This window comes from Chionomys nivalis, chromosome 23 (genome assembly GCF_950005125.1).
Source record: "Chionomys nivalis chromosome 23, mChiNiv1.1, whole genome shotgun sequence".
In the NCBI taxonomy this organism is placed as follows: Eukaryota; Metazoa; Chordata; class Mammalia; order Rodentia; family Cricetidae; genus Chionomys; species Chionomys nivalis.
In genome coordinates this window covers 31715437-31734881 of record NC_080108.1, presented here as the reverse complement: position 1 = coordinate 31734881, position 19445 = coordinate 31715437, and the positions used below count along the sequence as shown (strand labels likewise).

General features: G+C 35.5%; 2 protein-coding genes across 18 annotated transcripts in view; one reads left to right on the top strand and one right to left on the bottom strand.

Annotated features, from left to right (window-relative positions):
- LOC130865402 (uncharacterized) overlaps positions 1-14594 on the top strand; it is a 119204-nt gene extending 104610 nt beyond the window's left edge. For 10 of the 15 annotated variants that reach the window (XR_009056134.1, XR_009056135.1, XR_009056132.1 and 7 more), the window contains one exon: positions 11551-14594. The gene's annotated coding sequence lies outside the window, so the exon portion shown is untranslated. Of the gene's footprint in view, positions 1-7687; positions 7930-11550 lie in introns of all 15 variants that reach the window. The other 5 variants (XR_009056127.1, XR_009056128.1, XR_009056131.1 and 2 more) reach the window with 4 other exon arrangements.
- Ube3a (ubiquitin protein ligase E3A) overlaps positions 1-19445 on the bottom strand; it is a 91075-nt gene that overhangs the window by 35067 nt on the left and 36563 nt on the right. For all 3 annotated transcript variants that reach the window (XM_057756436.1, XM_057756438.1, XM_057756437.1), the window contains 2 exons: positions 14461-14759; positions 9631-10892 (listed from right to left, as the gene is read on the bottom strand). In XM_057756436.1, the coding sequence (XP_057612419.1) occupies positions 9631-10892; positions 14461-14759 (1561 nt within the window). The remainder of the gene's footprint in view (positions 1-9630; positions 10893-14460; positions 14760-19445) is intronic.

The window sequence follows — 19445 nt, the reverse complement described above, 5'->3', positions numbered from 1 at the left end:
CAATGAAGAAAGAAATTGAGGAGGATACCAGAAAATGGAAGGATCTCCCTTGCTCTTGGATAGGGAGGATCAACATAGTAAAAATGGCAATTCTACCAAGGGCAATTTATAGATTCAATGCAATCCCCATTAAAATCCCATCAAAATTCTTCACAGATCTTGAGAGGACAATAATCAACTTTATATGGAGAAACAAAAAACCCAGGATAGCCAAAACAATCTTATATAATAAAGGATCGTCTGGAGGCATTACCATCCCTGACCTCAAACTCTATTACAGAGCCTCAGTATTGAAAACAGCTTGGTATTGGCATAAAAACAGAGAAGTCGATCAATGGAACCGAGTAGAAGACCCTGATTTTAACCCACAAACTTATGAACACCTAATTTTTGATAAAGGAGCTAAAAGTATTCAATGGAAAAAAGAGAGCATCTTCAACAAATGGTGCTGGCAGAACTGGTTGTCAACGTGTAGAAGAATGAAAATAGATCCATATCTATCACCATGCACAAAACTCAAGTCCAAATGGATTAAAGACCTCAATATTAGTCTGAACACACTGAACCTGATAGAAGAAAAAGTTGGAAGTACTCTACAACATATGGGTACAGGAGATCACTTCCTACGTTTATCCCCAGCAGCACAGACATTAAGGGCAACATTGAATAAATGGGACCTCCTGAAACTGAGTAGCTTCTGTAAAGCAAAGGACACTGTCACTAAGACAAAAAGGCAACCCACTGACTGGGAGAAGATCTTCACCAACCCTGCAACAGACAAAGGTCTGATCACCAAAATATATAAAGAACTCAAGAAACTAAACTTTAAAATGCTAATGAACCCAATAAAAAAATGGGGCACTGATCTGAACAGAGAATTCTCAACAGAAGAAATTCAAATGGCCAAAAGACACCTAAGGTCATGCTCAACCTCCTTAGCGATAAGGGAAATGCAAATTAAAACAACTTTGAGATACCATCTTACACCTGTCAGAATGGCTAAAATCAAAAACACCAATGATAGCCTTTGCTGGAGAGGTTGTGGAGAAAGAGGCACACTCATTCATTGCTGGTGGGAATGCAAACTTGTGCAACCACTTTGGAAATCAGTGTGGCGATTTCTCAGGAAATTAGGGATCAACCTACCCCAAGATCCAGTAATACCACTATTGGGAATATACCCAAGAGATGCCACATCAAATGACAAAAGTATCTGTTCAACTATGTTCATAGCAGCATTGTTTGTAATAGCCAAAACCTGGAAACAACCTAGATGCCCTTCAATGGAGGAATGGATGAAGAAAGTGTGGAATATATACATATTAGAGTACTACTCAGCAGTAAAAAACAATGACTTCTCGAATTTTGCGTGCAAATGGATGGAAATAGAAAACACTATCCTGAGCGAGGTATCCCAGACCCAAAAAGAGGAACATGGGATGTACTCACTCATAATCGGTTTCTAGCCATAAGTAAAAGACATTAAGCATATAATGTGCGATCCTATAGAAGTTAAATAAGAAAGTGAACCCAAAGAAAATCATATAGTCATCCGCATGGAGAGGGGGAAGTAGACAAGATTGCAGGGCAAAAAATGGGAACTTGCGGGTGAGGTGGCATGGGGCAAAGGGGAAATGGGATGAGAAATATGAGAAGGGGAGAATGGGAGGAGCTCGGGGGATTGGGATGGTTGGGATATAGGAAGGATGGATACGGGAGCAGCGAAGTATATATCCTATCTAAGGGAGCCATCTTAGGGTTGGCAAGAGACTTGACTCTAGAGGGGTTCGCAGGTGTCCAGGAATATGTCCCCAGCTGGTACCTTGGGCAACTAAGGAGAGGGAACCTGAAATGACCCTATCCTATACTGATGAATATCTTGCATATCACCTTAGAACCTTCATCTGGCGATGGATCAAGGTAGAGACAGAGTCTCAATTTGGAGCAACGGTCTGAGCTCTTAAGGTCCAAATGTGGAGCAGAAGGAGGGAGAACAAGAGCAAAAAATCAGGACCACGAGGGATGCACCCACCCACTGTGACAGTGGAACTGATTTATTAGGAGCCCACCAAGGCCAGCTGGTCTGGGACTGAATAAGCATGGGTTGATTCCGGACTCTCTGAGCATGGCGGTCAACGAAGACTGATGAGAAGCCAAGGACAATGGCACTAGGTTTCAATCCTAATACATGAACTGGCTTTGTGGGAGCTTAGCCTGTTTAGAAGCTCACCTTCCTGGACGTAGATAGAAGACCTTCGTCTTCCCGCAGGGCAGAGAATTTGGACTGCTCTTCAGTATCGAGAGGGAGGGGGAATGGTGTGGGGGGAGGAGAAGAGGAGTGGGGATAGGGGGAGGGGAGTGGGGGGAGGGGGCAATATTTGGGAGGAGGGGAGGGAAATGGGAAACGGGGAGCAGGTGGAAATTTTAATTAAAAAAGAATAAAAAAAAAAAAAAAAAAAAAAAAAAAAAAAAAAGATTTGTTTCCAACATATTGAATAATGCTTGTACTTATATCTTGATATTTATTTTTCTATACAAACCATGTGCAGATGTATTCTGACATATATATATATATATTTATATATATATATAATATGTATTCCAACACTGACAGGGATAATTGAAACCTCATGCACAGGGCATAAGCTTATTGCTAGTTTTAAGGAAGAATAATCTCACAGTGTTCAAAACCCTGTAAAGACAGAGAGCAGGAACTCTGTTCACTCCACCTAAGAAGCTAATTCTTCACATTTATGTAGTCTATGGCATATACTCTGTACTAACAGTACCTATGTATAATTTAGTTAGCTATTTTTCAGTGTTCCACCATTTTATTGTATGTTATAATTTTTTATTTCATTACCATATCTCTAAAATGTTACTTTTTATTTTCTATATCACTAACTTGAAATTAAATATGGCCAGAATCCCTATGCTTTGAAAGTTACTCATGTGTTCTGCTTCTTATTAAAGATTTTAATATAAAATTGAAAAAAAAAAAAAAAAAAAAAAAAAAAAAAAAAAAAAAAAAAAAAGAATAATGGGTTAATATAAGTGATAAGAGCTAATAAGAAGCCTGAGCTAATGGGCCAATCAGTTTATATCTAATGTAGACTCTCTGTGTGATTTTCTTTGGGACCTAATGACTGTGGGAACCAGACAGGACAGAAACTCCCAACTAGCAGGCCCTCATGTTACACTCTACAGTCAAAAATTATGTAGATTCAAAATTAACCTAGAAAATGGAAAAGGAAAGCAAACCAACAAAAAGTGCTAATTGAAAATCTGTCTTAAGACAGAATAATTTTGAACCTTTAAATTTCAATGATCCCACACAACATTGCCCTTATTACTGTGTAATCTGTTTTAGTGCTTTCTCTCAGTTCTCAAATTGCTAAGAATTCAAGAGATTTCAGTGAATGCTTTCATTTTCTTTTTCACCACAGAAGTGAAACTGCTTTAATCAAGCATTACTAAATAGGAAAAAAGTCTGGCATAACTTATACATTTGATTGTTATTTCTATTAAAACATGTAAATTTTTGGTTCAAAAGCTTGTCGGTATTCTTAGCCCTTTATCAGTCTAATAAGACAGTCTATGTCTGTCCATTTCTAACAATCGTTGCTATTTCCCCCCACCCCCAATACTGGTTAACCAGAAGCTTTTAATACTGTATGTTCTATTATGATCACTGAAAACACAATATTTGAGATGCTCAGATTAATTCTCTAATACTAACTCTGCCTCTAAGTTTGGGTTGCAAGTACTTCCATTCTATTAATTTATAATGTTCCAGGCTCTCTACACGTGGTGGCACATGCACTTAACCCCAGCACTCAAACTCTGTTCTTTAATGCTGTTTCACCTACATAGAAAATTTCAGGCCACTGAGGGCTATACAGGCATTCTCTATCTAAAATAAGATTAACAAATAAATAAATATTTACAGTTTTGTCAGAATGTTTAACCACAGGATTTTTTCTTTCTTTTCTTTTCTTTTTTGGTTTTTCGAGACAAGGTTTCTCTGTAGCTTTGGAGCCTTTCCTGGAACTAGCTCTTGTAGACCAGGTTGGCCTCAAACTCAGAGATCCACCTTCCTCTGCTACCCGAGAGCTGGGGTTGAAGGCGTGCACCACTTCAGCCAAGCCTAACCATAGGATTTTAAGGACAAAAATATTCCAGGAATAAGAGCAGCAGAAGCAGTATATAAAAGTGACGGACTTTACAAATAAAACCACCTCACAAGTAGGCTGCTAGAAAACTTTACAGATGGGCCTCTTAAATTAGTCGAAAGGTCGAGTAAGTAGCTCAGAGAGAGGCTCTAATCCAGCAGCACGTGTTAGACTACAGTCAACTACTTCTTCACAGAAGCTAGAGAGAATACTGGTTTCTGAATTTTGTGTGCTTTTTTACTTTCTTTGGTTTTCTCTATTTTTATCAACACTCACATATTATTTTCAGAATCAGGGTGTATTTAAATGTTATGTTTTAAGAATAGCTGGCAAGTTAATTCTGTATATGTATCCAATTGGCTATTTAAGAAGACCATTCTCAATGTATCAAAGTGATTTTGGAAATATTACCTTGTTTGAGGATAGTGGGTTAGTAGCCTATCTTTGTAAAAACTGTGGCAACAGAAACAAAATGTATTATGTAATAATATCTTTGGCAGAAGCCATTATCATAAGAAATCATATTAAATTTTATTTCTTTAAAATAATAATCCTTAAAACACACACACCCTTTAAGCCACTGTTTCATCAATCAAATAGTATAGGGATTAAAATTATACAGTTAAATTACTTTAAATAATAGCTTTTATTTAAAATTGAATTTGTAAAATCAAGTTGTTTTATATATAGTTGGGTATATGAAAATGAAAACTGTTGGAAAATGTCAGGCAATTTTGAAAAAAATCTGTGTGCATCCTTGACCTCATTTACTAAAAAGCAATGGATTTTATATGTATTTATATTTCTTAAATATAAAATAGATAGTATTGCCTTAATAGACAGTACTAGAGAAAAATAAAATATACTGATATTATTATACTTTATCAAAATACAGTGGTAACTGCCACATCCTAAATAGGCTTCTTTTCTGATTAGAAACTCTTGCTCTCATCAATTGTTAAAATAATTTTAAACTCCTTAACTTTTAATTAGCAAGACAAAATCCTGGCAAGATCATTTTTTATAAGATGATCTCATATGAAAGCATTTCCAAAACTCTACTAAGTAAGATATATATTGATTCAAAACATTCTATTCCCATATTTTCAAAATTCAAATTTTTTTTTTTTTGCTAGTCCATCATTTAAAATATTTAGACATCCTAGCTGGGCGGTGATGACGCATGCCTTTAATCCCAGTACTCAGGAGGCAGAGGCAGGCGGATCTCTGTGAGTTCAAGGTCAGTCTGGTCTACACAACCTAGTTCCAGGACAGGCTCTAAAGCTACAAAGAAACCCTGTCTCAAAATATTAAAAGGAAAAAAAAAAAAAAAAAAAACATTTAGACATCTTGAGTTACTACCTCAAATCCTATGCTGACATAATTTAAAAAGAAAACAACTAAGGATATAATTACTTAAGGAAAAGCAGCACTCAAATTAGATCAATAGTGCTAAGTAAGACTATCCAAAAAAGGTGACTTATACATTTTGGTAAATAATCCTTAAATAATGAGCACAGACACAATCGCCTTAATGAATTTAACTTTTTTCATGTTATCTGTAAACAAAAGACGAATCTGTTGTGCCTTTAAGTGGGTTACAGCTGAGTCAAATGATTACATCTTAGGTAATAAATCCAATTATGACATTCATTTCTACAAATAAGAATCTCTCTAAAGTTCACTTTCCTCACAAAAAGAGTTTGATGTTTTATTTTAAATTCTTAGATGAGGTGAGCCATTATGATACTGACTACTACTTCATTTTTTATTCCTCTTCTAAGAAATTACTTTTAAGGAGGATTTCATTCATTTCTATTAGAATAATGTTAAATAATAATAGCTCTAAGCACAATTTAATTAATAAATGCTTGATAGAATTAAATACACAGCACAAAAAAAACTCCATTATTAAAGCACTGTAGGCTACTGATGAAAAACTGAAGTACATGTAGCAGTAGGTATTTATAATAAAGATAATTATGGAAGCTGAGTTAGGCGATGCTTTTAGACCCCTATATATACAGGGTTAGTGACTTGGGGAGGAAATTGGGCAACAATTCTGGTAACTTTTTCTGTGAACCAATTTCTTTTGTCTGCATGTGACAAGTCCTGGTTTTTAGACTTTGCTTTCCAATTTTCCATCTTCACCATTCCTTTTGGTCCTCAGAATAACTATGTAAAATTCTAGAACTTACTAATTTAATCAATCCCATAACACTATCAGCTCCTATTTCAATTACACTGACTTTATTAATCTTCTTAAATACTGGCAATATTCTAAACACGCAAATTACAATAGGCTATAACCTATACATATAAACTGTACTAACAGTTCCCAAATATTAGTTTGTGGCATAGATGTACCAAAATATATAAAGCACGGAACTATAGGTTACCTGTCAGAATCCGTAATCTGAGCCCCTAGAAGGCAACAACTTGATTTTTTTTTGTTTGTTTGCTGTTGTGTTTTCATTTGGGCAGCTCTAAGACTGTGAGGGAAGTCAGAAGCAACTCATGCATGACAGTACTGTCTCTTCTTTAATACACACTACATTAATCTACTCCTTTAAAAAAACAACTTTAAGATTTTATACACACTACAACCCTTGAAAAGCTTTGTTCAAATTGAAGAAAGAACATACATATTTAATGGAGGGCAGAAGGATACATGTGGCACAGCACATATGTGGAGGTTTGAGGGTAAGATTTGGGCTTCAGTTCTTTCCAACCATGTGCATCTAGAGGATCAAACTTAGTCATTAGGCCTAGTGGCAAGTCACTTTACCCAATAAAACCATCTCAGTACCTTAAGAATATATATAGTATGTGTATGTGTGTGTACATATATATGTGTGTATTAACAATTTGTAAAAACTTCCACACTAAAATTGTTGTAATTCGGATGAAAGAAGGGTTCATATTAATATTTATTTCTGTATTATTTTCATAGCAATAAAAGCCAAAAAACAGTTAAAACAAAGCTCAAGAGAAATATTGCAGCAGTTTTTAAAAAAACAGTACCTTATACTTAATAAAACATTTCAAACACTATTCTCTTGTCCAGTAACAGTTTCTCTAAAAGCACTAGCTTGGGAGGAGTCGTTAGACTGATTTGAAGTGAATGACACATGAAAGCAATGGACATACTTTGAAGACCAGAGAGTGTACACTCTTATAATTTTAGCACTAAACAGGAAGCAGAAACAAAAGGATCACAAGTGTAAAAAATATCATAATTATTTAAAAAAAATATCATAATTATTAATTCTAATTTACTGGGCTTTTCTCTACCTTTAAACTAATTAACAAGTGAAAAGTAAGATTCAATAGAAAACTTATAAAAATCACATATGTAATCTTTTCTAGGCCTCATTTGTAAACTAAGGAAAAAACTTATTATCTCCTTCTTAGCTCTTAAGTTTAGGGTACTATAACTTTCATTATTTATTTATAATGTTGAATTCTCAGCAAAACTTCTCATTCCTTTTTCTCTATACAACCTTAATATGCAGTTCAAAATGACAGGATCACAACCAAGTGTGATCAACGGGAACTATTCTTATGAAAAAAAGGACAAGATTTAAAACACAACAGTGGCACATGGCAAGCAAGACAAGGGCAAACAGAATAAAGCTGACTCAGCAGTTCATCAGGGATCTTTGTAGATACTGCTTGCTGTAAACCTCCTTCCTGTTAGTGACTTGCGATCAGTAATGCTGATGGGGGGGTCCTCAATTAAGGTATGTGTCTGAAGGTATGTCTATACTTACATTTCTTAAGGTATGTGTCTATACTTAAGGTGTGTGTGTGTGTGTGTGTGTGTGTGTGTGTGTGTGTGTGTATCTTAAGGTATGTGTCTAAACTTACATTTCTAATCCTTTCACACTGGTATGTTGAAAAAGAAAGAAATCTGGGGGTTGGGAGTTAAGATAGTATAGAAAAACAAAGAAGAAGGGGAAGAGAAAAAGTAGAGAAAGGAACTGCAAACTAGGATAAAGAATAAAAGCTGGGCAGAACACCTAAGAACCTTCTCAATAAACATCATCTCTTTGTTACTACTGTATTGCTTATCAAGGAGACAGGCAGCAGGATTGTTGAAAGCAAAGGCTTCTGTAAACAGGTCCTAGACAAGTGCAGATATTATCTAATGGATTATGATTTATAACATGTCAAAGCATATAACCAGTTGAAATAACTAAGTAATATTCATAGCAACAATTTGTTACCATAATTACAAGGCTTACTGTTGATTTCACCCCAATACCTCTTTAGGGAAAGAATGTTAAATACAGAAATGGTTAATTTTCTCCTAAAAGATCATTTAAAAAATATACAAATATTACCTAAATTTTTTTTACTGGTTCTTGGCATCACTTTATTAAAGAAAAAAAGGAGGAAAAGAAGAAAATAACAAAGAAGTCTGGTGGGTGATTCTGGTTAAGTCTGAATTCAGTTCAGTCTTATGACTTTTCAGACTTAGGCAAATCCATACTAAAAAAATGTATTTTCAAATAAGTATTAATCAGTTATCTGTTACAGGTTCTTCTTATTTGTTAGTATATAAGGGTGACACTTTAAGTATAACAGGTACTAAATTTTACATCAAGTTCATAGAAAAAAAAAGTAGCACTGACAAGAATAATTAATACCAAACAATAATGCCCTGAATTTGTTAAATATGACTCTGTAAAACTATGACCAGCACTCAGCAAACCAATTTTCTGGCTTAACTGACAGAGACACTGCAATTCTTGTCATCTGTGGAAGAAAGGAACAGTCAAGAAGCAATGTCATCTGAAAGAAAAATCAGGGTGTTAGAAGCTCCTGACTTCCCAGTTAAATCTTCTAGATTTGACTGAAAAAATGAAACATTAATATCCAAATTTTGAAGTCTCAGGACTTAACGTTATTATGGTTAAAAAACAAAATCTTATACTGTCATATAAGACAGAGTGACTTGGTGCCTTAGAAATGAAGTCTTACTGACACAAAGAACCAACCTATCCTGGCATATCATCCAGTTCAGAATAAGGAGTTTTACATAATGTAATCTAATAAGTTTCTGAGGGTTTTTCTGTCTCCACCACCCAACCTGCTTTAGGATGTGGTATCATATAAATGTTGCTTCCACATCATATTTTACACATGCTCAGGGAATCCAAGCTTAGGTCCTCATGTTTGCACAGCAAACTTTACCCAGATTCATCTCCCAAGCACTATAATATCTACTCTTCTTCAAAAAGAAATAATCATTACATTAGACAACAAACAGAACCAATATTTTCGGTGAGTAGCAAGAAAGGTATAGTAACATAGATCAGAAATACCAACAAGTTCCTAAGTTACAGGACATCATTTTTCTTTCAAAATCATAGATGAAATGAATACACTGATACACTGAAATGTGTCACTTTGCAGCTTTCAGTTTCTGATTTTAAGTAACAGTCAAACTTACCCGGACAAGTGCATCATCTATGATATGGTCACGTCTGACTTTGAGTCTCAAATATGGATTCAACTGCTGTCCTTGAACTAGACTGTAGAGAACAGTGATTCTTCGTTCACTGTACATACGAATTCTATTGTCATAATATAATCCCAAATTCTTTGTGACAGCATTCAATATAAAGGGACATGTCATAAAAGAGAATTTGTTCTCTGTTTCAACTTTGAAAAAGGTATAATCTTTATCCATTTCTAGAACATCATTCAGTGGTTCATTAATGAATTCTTCAAAGGAGATAAGTGGTTTTCGACAATCTAGAGTTTTAACACCAAGTTCAGTTTCTATTGGGTCCACTCGAGGACCTTTCTTATTTCTTCTATCCTCTCCCAAAAGCTCCTGCAGTGTCAACTCACTGGCATCAGGCATGGGCTCTTCCTCATCTTCCTCATTGTGATTTGTGTCCACTTCCCCTCCTACTACATTTGCATAGTAGACCATTTTCAAACACTTTGAAGCAGCAACAATGGAATCATCATCATTCACTAGATTTCGGCTATTAAATTCATTGCTTATGACTTTGTAAGTAATTAGTTGCTGAAATGTTTCCATCATTCTCCGAATCTGGTCCGCACTGTATTTAGACCAAAGTCTAATCAGTTTTCCTTGAGCTTCAAGGGGTAGCTTACTCATAGCTTTGCAAAATAATGGCAGGGCCATTTCCAGATATTCAGGACTGTGGAGGTTTCTATTCTCCATTACAATAATGAACAAATTGAGATAATTAGGATCTCGGGCATACACACTATGATACAGCAAGTCACATTCCACGTTAGGTGACAGATATACAATTGCATTGAGAAAGGCAGTTTCTATTTTTTCATTAGAGAGCAAACTGGCGTAGACCCTTCTAATGGCATCAACATCCACAGTCACTTCATCAGGACCTAATTTCTGTGCATTGTTGTCTCCCTGTGAGCTATCACCCATCCGGGAAGAAGATGCTTCTGAGTCTTCTTCCATAGCAGCAGCAGCAGCAGCAACAGCAGAACATGCAGCCTTTTCCTTTTCATCTTCATCCTTGTCTTCATCCTTTTCTTGTAGAGATTTCAATTCCTCCTTAGTGTGTTGTTTGACTTTCCGAAAGCTCATAACCAATGCCTCAGCACTAGAAAAAATTTTTCCAATTACGCGAATTAAAGGGGAGTAATCCTCACTTTCTCTACACACTTCCAGAATTTCGTATACTATCTCTTCAGTTAGGTAATTCACATCTAGAAAATGGAAAGACAAAGAATAATTATTGTTGTGATATACATGTTTATTTTGTGATTATAAATTCTAGTAAGAAAGTAAAATACCTAAACATTCTGAATTCAAAAAGTTAGAAATTTTAAAAAAATAAATCTAATTTACCTATCAACAAACTACACTTAGCAATTCCTATTTCATTTAAGTAATAGCAACAACCTCACCCTTTGGCATTCATTCAACAACATATAATTATTATTAAGATTTGCTTTGTAATCAAGACATGCATTAGTATTTTTCTAAGTATAAAATAAGTATGTATGTAATTTCATTGCTATACTGATTGCAACCTTAATGAAGAGTTACTACACTAATATCCTGGAAGCGTTTTCTCTTACATTGTTCTCAAAAGACTAAGGAGGCAAAGTTTTATACCAAGTGTTGCTCAGTCCCATCATATGCAAGCAACCCTTTTTCTACTTATATATTAAAATCAAGTGGCGCACGCCTTTAATCCCAGAACTTAGGAGACAGAGGAAGGCAGATCTCTGTGAATTCAGGTAAGTTCCAGGACAGAGCATTTACACAGAAAAACCTTGTCACAAAAAATAACACCCCACCCCAAAGAAAAAAACCCAAACAAACAAAAACTGATTCATTTTCTGTGTTCATTTCTTTCAGGTTCCTATTCAGTGACTGAGGAAAAGCAAACTCTGAAGTTAAAGCTTCTACTGCTGCTACTACTGCTGCAATCTGTTACCATGACTCAGGTTCTTACAGCCCTAACAAAGCAATTGGAAATTATTAGAGGCAATTAAAAATAAACAGTGGGTAAAAGCTAAGAAAGTAAAGACCATAAGCACCAAAACTTACATACATTTTCTCCCAGGCAAGAAACTAGGGTCATAAACTTCCTAGCTTCCCTCACCTTTATAGTAAATGTCACTCTCATCAAAGGCTATACCCTTTCGAAGCAATGAAGCAAAAGATATTTTATCTTACTGACAAAAGATGAATGACATTTTATACGGTAAAATTTTAGAAATCAAATAGCAAATAATAATGCTGAAACCAAACATAACCTCTTTATTGAAGAGTACTATACTATAATCATTAAATCAAATATTTAAGGAAGGATAATTTTACAGTTATATTGACAATCCATCCCTATCTTCACTATGCCAAGTATTTCCTTACCTATATTCAGCAAGTAAAAATCCTTTTATAAAAAATAATTTATTTTACATCCTGGCTGAAGTTGCCCCTCCCCCTCTTCTCCTCCCAGTCTCTTCCCCCTCATCCCCTTCTGTTCTGACCCCTGAATCCACTCCTCATTTTCTGTTTAGGAAAGGACAGGTCTCCCACAACAAAACAGAAACAGCTGTAGTTGTATTAACAAGACAATAGTATATAAAAATCTTTACTATAATCACTACATATTCTTCAAGGTACTTACTCAACAGTAAGAAACAATATAAAATTCAAGTCATCATTTGATGGAATGGCTTCCAGAAGATGAACTATGAAGCACTAAACTTAATAGACTAGAAACCTATTCTGTGGCCTGCTCCAAGAGTTATCAACACTTGTTTGCTTAATGATCTTGAATTCTTTCCTTAAAAAAAAATAATTTGTCCTTATATGTATTTATGAGAAGTAAGGGGCTGGCAGACATGTGGTGCTGAGAGGGTAAGCTGAAGGAGTTGGTTTACTCCTTCCACAGTGTGGTCCCAGACATGAGGCCTGGCAGTAGGTTCCATGTACCTGGATGAGCCAGTATGCCAATCCAAGCACTAATTCTTCAGTTTATTAAGAATAGGTAAGTATGAAAGCACTAACATAGAGCTTATTTCTCATTAATTCAATGAAAATATTATGGTATCTTCTTTGACCACTCAAGTATATTTAATTTCTCTAAAGTGTTAGCAAAATCATAGAAAACATGTATGATGAATGAACAGTCTGTTAGGAGAACACATGTTTGACGTACAGTGTTCTGTTTGAAATGTTTAATTGACAACTCTCTTCTCACTCCCCTACCTCCGTGTGTGTGTGTGTGTGGTGTGTGTGTGTGTGTGTGTGTGTAAAGCACTGCAATCAGAAATAAAAAGTTATAATCTGGATATTAATGAACAAGTAAGTGAAGAAACCGTTTTAAGAATCACTTGTACATTCTAATATATATGTTTCTGAAACTGTTTGAGACAGGATGTCACATCATATAACACAGACTAGAATGGAAATCAAGATGCTCCTTCCTTAACTTTCTAAGTACCTGGACAACGCCATAAGACTCATCTCAAAAACAATCTTTAAAACATACTATTTTATACTCTAAAAAGTACAAAACTGTTTCATGTAAGAACAAAGCTGTCATACAATAAATGATTAGATCTACACACCTAATTAGAATGAACAAATACAATTATCAGAATGAGAGCAGCAATATGATTAAGCATTTTTAACTCCTAATTAAAAATATTCAAATGAGTAAAGGAAATAAAAATTGGAGTGATCTGCAAAACAATAAATTGCAAAATAAAACACATGAGCAAAAACAAGACTAATACATCCATTATGTACTAGATTTTCCTACAGACAGCTGCATTTAACCACAATGGCTTACTATACTTCATTTACTATTACTCTGTGATAGCCCTCTAAGGCAGAAACATGCAAAATGGAACCAACACAGATTCCATATTCAATATATTGGTAGCATTCACCTATTTATCCTTATATGAGCAAATTCATGAAAAAGGACTAGCAATATAGTTTGAGTAGCAAAGTTTCTGATATTTCTATAGCTCTATTGTGAAATAACATAATAAACCTGTATGTAACTCAATTTTATTTCAATACCTCTTAAACATATTTCAAATAATAGTGAGTCTAAGCCCTTGGCAATCTGAAAATTTTAACTACCTCATTATTAATGCTAATTACTTACACTAAGCCAAAGAAAGATTGGACATCCATGATGAAAAAGTGGAAAATTTTAAGAAGCTTCAAAATATAGGGCCATTTTACAAAGCATGGATTGGTTCCCCAACCAATAAATAGCTCAGATGGTACTGTTTATATTGCATGTCACTAAAAGTCCAAAGACAGTCTCAGATACCTTGCTGAAAACAAACAAACATCAAGACCTAAGTACCTTGTGAGGATATCAAATGCCTTAGATACAGAAGGCAGAATATAGGAAGAAAATGTTATCTGCTACTTTTAAGACTGTCCCTGGAGTTTCAGAGCTCATAACAGGATTTACTACAAATACAATATAAGTTATAGACTTTGCGACCTAATAAGCTATTATGTACAATGGAAATCATTACAAGTTGAGATTAACTCATTCACATATCAACTTCTACAGTATAATCTGCTTCTGATTAACAATTACCATATCAATAAAAGGTAATAAAGTAACTAATTTAATAATAACTCTCCTTCACCAGACCTTACCAAAAGAGAGGCTTTTACTATACTGTGGTATCTTTAGGTCACAAAAAGGCAAAAGAACAAAATTAATACATTTAAATCTCTGACACAGCTTTTAATTGAGTATTTTCAATTGGAAATACAATCTCTTACCTTTAAAATCAGGTTTAGCTCCTTTTCCGTCCTTGTTCAGTTTTACCTCTGAGTTGTTAGGTGTACCTTTTGAGTTCTCAAGGTAAGCTGAGCTTGCTCCTTTCTTGGAGGGATGAGGATCACAGAGTTTTCCATTAATTTTATAAAGCTCAAGGGCTTTAATAGCTGCTGCATTGTTATCCATACGAAGAAAAGTTGGACAGGAAGCACAAAACTCATTCGTGCAGGCCTCATTTCCACAGCCCTCGGTTAACTGGTGGTAGTAGCGTTCTATTAGATGCTTTGCAGCTGCTCGCTTCCTGTAGTACCAGACATTCAAAACAATAAGCACAGTGATTAGTATTGCTCAAAAACAAAGCCCAACAGATAAGACAAAAGTTAACTAAGCAATAAAGCAATAAACTAAATATTTAGGTGGAGAAACTGGAAATCCACTATTACCCCCAACTGTTAACTGGTGAAATAATACTTTCTAAGAAACTGTGATGAAATGTCATCTTATAAAAATTATCATTTTAATATAGCATGCTTTTCTTTGGTTTAAAAAGATAAGCTTAATTTGATGTTGTATGATCCTTAAACTGTTGAGTACAACTAAAAACAAAAAATTGCATCACTGTGTTATGCCAGTTTTCCTTTTCATTCCATAAGAAATAAATAATTAATTCCTATAACTTTCAAATAGTTCATTTGCAGTTAATACCAAATTTCTATTTAGAGTTTATGAAAAAAATTCTCAATTAATAATCATGAGAGATTTAAAAGTAAACGATCTAAATCTCATATTATACCAAGGGAAAGCAGCATCATTGCAGATAATCTTGAGCCCAGACTTGCCACTAACCCTCTTCATTAAATCCTTGTCATAGGAAAGATGAAGGTTTTAACTTCCATTAGGGCAATATCATATTCATCTTACTTTATAAGCTTTAAACATGTAGATTAACATTTGATCATCAATTTTTCAGGCAAGGTGATCAATAAAAGTTAATTTAATTATGTCATCAACCGAGAAGTTGTTTTACATAATCTATCTCTATAAGTTGATTTTAAAATTCTTTCTATTCTATTTAAGTAGAATCGCATACTTAGTCCACAGAATTCAAAATGATCCCTTTGGACTTTAATTTACAAGCATGGGAGCTCCCAGTAGGAAGAACCTACCTACTTTCACTCTCAAAACTTCATGCTATTATTTTGTTAATGGATAGAATAAGTGGACAAGAGCACTAGAGGTGAACAAGCAAATAGGAATCTGGTAAGTCTTAAGACAATGACTCCAAACAACATAGGTAGATGGCACAAGATTGTATTTCAAACACTACCAACCAATTCAGAAGCTTTTTTTTTTTTTTATTATGTATACAACATTCTGCCTCCATGTATGCCCGCATGCCAGGAGAGGGCGCCAGATCTCGTTACAGATGGCTGAGAGCCACCATGTGGTTGCTGGGAATTGAACTCAGGACCTCTGGAAGAGCAGCCAGTGCTCTTAACCACTGAGCCATCTCTCCAGCCCCCAATTCAGAAGCTTTAATTAGGAATGTTTCCTATACATTTCCCATTAATAGTGTGCAAACAGAACGACCCACAGGCCAAGTCTGGTGCACTGAATTTGATCCCTGGATCTCACTTGGTGAAAGGAGAAAACCAATTACCAAAAATTGTCTTCTGATCTCTAAAAATACACCATAGCATATACCCAGCCACATACATCCATACAATATAAATAAGTTTAAAAATATTTAAAATGTATCATAAGAGTTAGAGATCCTACTTAAGGGAAAAAGTGGTCAGTTAATGAAGACATTATTTCCTATATCTAGTGGAAAATCAGCATGCCTAATAACAGTTACCTGCTTCAAAACTGACAGAGTTCACCAAATGAAATCATTACCCAGAGCCTTCCTGCTATATTCCTAAGAAAACCAGTGACCAAATTATAAATGTAGGAAAAACCTGTGCTTCAAAATATTTCTAATTTAGCCGGGCGGTGGTGGCGCACGCCTTTAATCCCAGCACTCGGGAGGCAGAGGCAGGCGGATCTCTGTGAGTTCGAGACCAGCCTGGTCTACAAGAGCTAGTTCCAGGACAGGCTCCAAAACCACAGAGAAACCCTGTCTCGAAAAACCAAAAAAAAAAGAAAAAGAAAAAAAAGAAAATATTTCTAATTTGACCTTAAATAATCTTAATTTCTTACATTATTCTTAGCATTTTTAATGGTCACTGGTGGTATAAATGCTGGCATCAATCAACTTAGTTTACTTCTGTATCTTGTTTAGTTTTATTATTCATGTTCCTTTTCTAGCTAAGATGAGGGGGAAATACCCTATGTATTCCTGGCGGAAATACAAACTGGCACAGCCAGTAGGAAAATTTAATATAGAGGGTCCAAAAATAAAAAATAAAAAATCTATCCCATAATCCAGGCATACTACTTCCAATTTAAATATTTAAAGTAATCTATCACATAGATCAAAAAGATATTAAACATGTATTTACTGAGGCACTGCTACAGTAGCCAAAATGTAGTATCATCCGAAAGTCATCAATTGAAGAACAAATCAGCAAAATGTGGTATGTATTCAATAAGAACTAATTATTTCATTTGCAGAAAAATAGATAGACCAGAGACTATGTTAAGACAAATAAGGTACACTCAAAAAGACAATTATATTTTTATTTGAAATCTATACATTAAAAATCCTATCTATATACATAGGCATATATGATTATTTTGTTCTTTCCTCACATAACATGAAATAAAACGAAATCATTTATATTATATTTAGCAAAGAGGGACTAAAGGAAGAGGGAGCAACGTGGTATCAGACCTCCTGTTTTGGCCCCTTTTCCTCATCTTCAGGCTTTCCCAGATCCCAAAACAGTACCAACCAATGACTCTCCAGTCTATCCATTTGCACAGATATCCACATAAGCTAACTGCACTCTTCCAACAAGTCTCCCCCATCCAGATCACCCAAGCCCCATGGCTGCCTGCCAGGTGCCAACAACTTCTTGTAAGCAGTATTCATCCCTTGGGAATGCACCAGAACTCCCTCTGATTTTCAACCGGAACTCTACAGCCACCACATGGGACCCAGAGACCCAGAGCCCTGACAAGTGCCTGCCTAGCACTATCCTGCTGTCCCTATCCAGCCTTGAAAGACAGGAATTATTGGAAACTTATTCCAAGCTCTAGTGTAAGCTGCTAAAGGTACTAGGATTGTAGTTAATAAGATGAAAGACTGCAAATAGGAGCTGTAGCCTCAAATAAGACTAAGGAAGTTGATGTCGCAACTTTGTATAATAAACTATCCTTCTTCCTGAACAATGTAAACACCTCTGATGAAAGAAAACAAGTATAACTGGGCAAAAACAAAAGTGAAATCACAACCCAAAATCAAAAACAACACAAGAAAAGAAATGCAAATCCCTTAATAATAGTCCTGAAGAAAATCTGGGAAAAATTCCAGACCAAGAATTAACTATGGTCAAAAAAATAAAGACAAAGAGATATGTAAAGTCAATCCAGGAAAACAAATTATGCTGGAAAAGAAAAACTTAGTAAGCCAGTTAAAACTTCAGAGGAATGTCTCACCAACACAATCATGTCAAAAACAGGCAGTCAACAATGAAAGAAAGAGAAGCTGGGCCACGCAATAAACTTAATAATATATGTAAATGAAAGGAAGATAACAAAGTTTTGTGACTGCATGGAAAAATCTAAACTCCGAATTAAGAGCATAGAAGAAAACTACAGAGAAGGCAGGAAGACTATGTTCAGGAAAGCTGCACAAGAAAATGTCCTACCGCCGGGCGGTGGTGGCGCACGCCTTTAATCCCAGCACTCGGGAGGCAGAGGTAGGCGGATCTCTGTGAGTTCGAGACCAGCCTGGTCTACAAGAGCTAGTTCCAGGACAGGCTCCAAAACCACAGAGAAACCCTGTCTCGAAAAACCAAAAAAAAAAAAAAAAAAAAAGAAAGATACAAGACTCATAAAAGCAGACCCACCAAAATGAGCATCTATTCCACAAAGACCTTAAAACAAGAAGTGCCTGGATCAGTAGGTCTCAACTTTCTTAATGTGGTGACCTTTTAATACTACAGATTCTCATGTTGTGGGGACCCCAATCATAAAATTATTTTTTTGCTACTTCATAACTGTATTTTTGCTAATGTTATGAATCATAATATAAATATCTGATATGCAGGATAGTTGATATGTTAACCCTGTGGCAGTCACAACCCCAGGTTGAGAACTGCTGATCTAGATCCTTAATGACCAAAACTGTCCACAGAAAGCATTATACCAGCAAAACTACCCACAAAAATTGAAGACAAACACAATATGCATCCTTCAATAAATAATTCAATATAAATGGCCTCAATCCACTGCCCAAAGACACAAGTTAAAGGAAACCAAAGGCAAAGAAAAAGAAAAAACAATTTTAAACATATAGGCAACTAACACAGGGGCACATAATTTCATAACAGAAATGCTAGTAGATCTAAAACTACATACTAGTCACAACACAGTAATTGAGGAAGGAAGGGAGGGAGGGAGGGAGGGAGGGAGGAAGGGAGGGAGGGAGGGCGGGAGGGAGGGAGGGCGGGCGGGCGGGCGGGCAGGCAGGCGATAACAAATATTGGTATGGATGTGAGGAATGGGGAACATTTACTTCTAGGAAAGAAAACTGGTACAATCCCTATGGAAAATGGTGTGCATGTTTCTCAAATAGCTAAAAACAGGTCTACCATTCAATCCAGCTACATGTACACTCTTTGGTACCCCAACGACTCCATGTCCTACTCTTGACATACCTGCTCATCCGTGTTCATTCTGCTCTTACTTCGAACAATCATAGCATAAAAACAAATTACATGTCTATCAGCTTATGAATGGTTGAAAAAATGCAATACTTTTGATATGGGGTTTCCCTCTGTATGCTGTAAATACCATTGGTTAGTTAAAAAAAAAAACT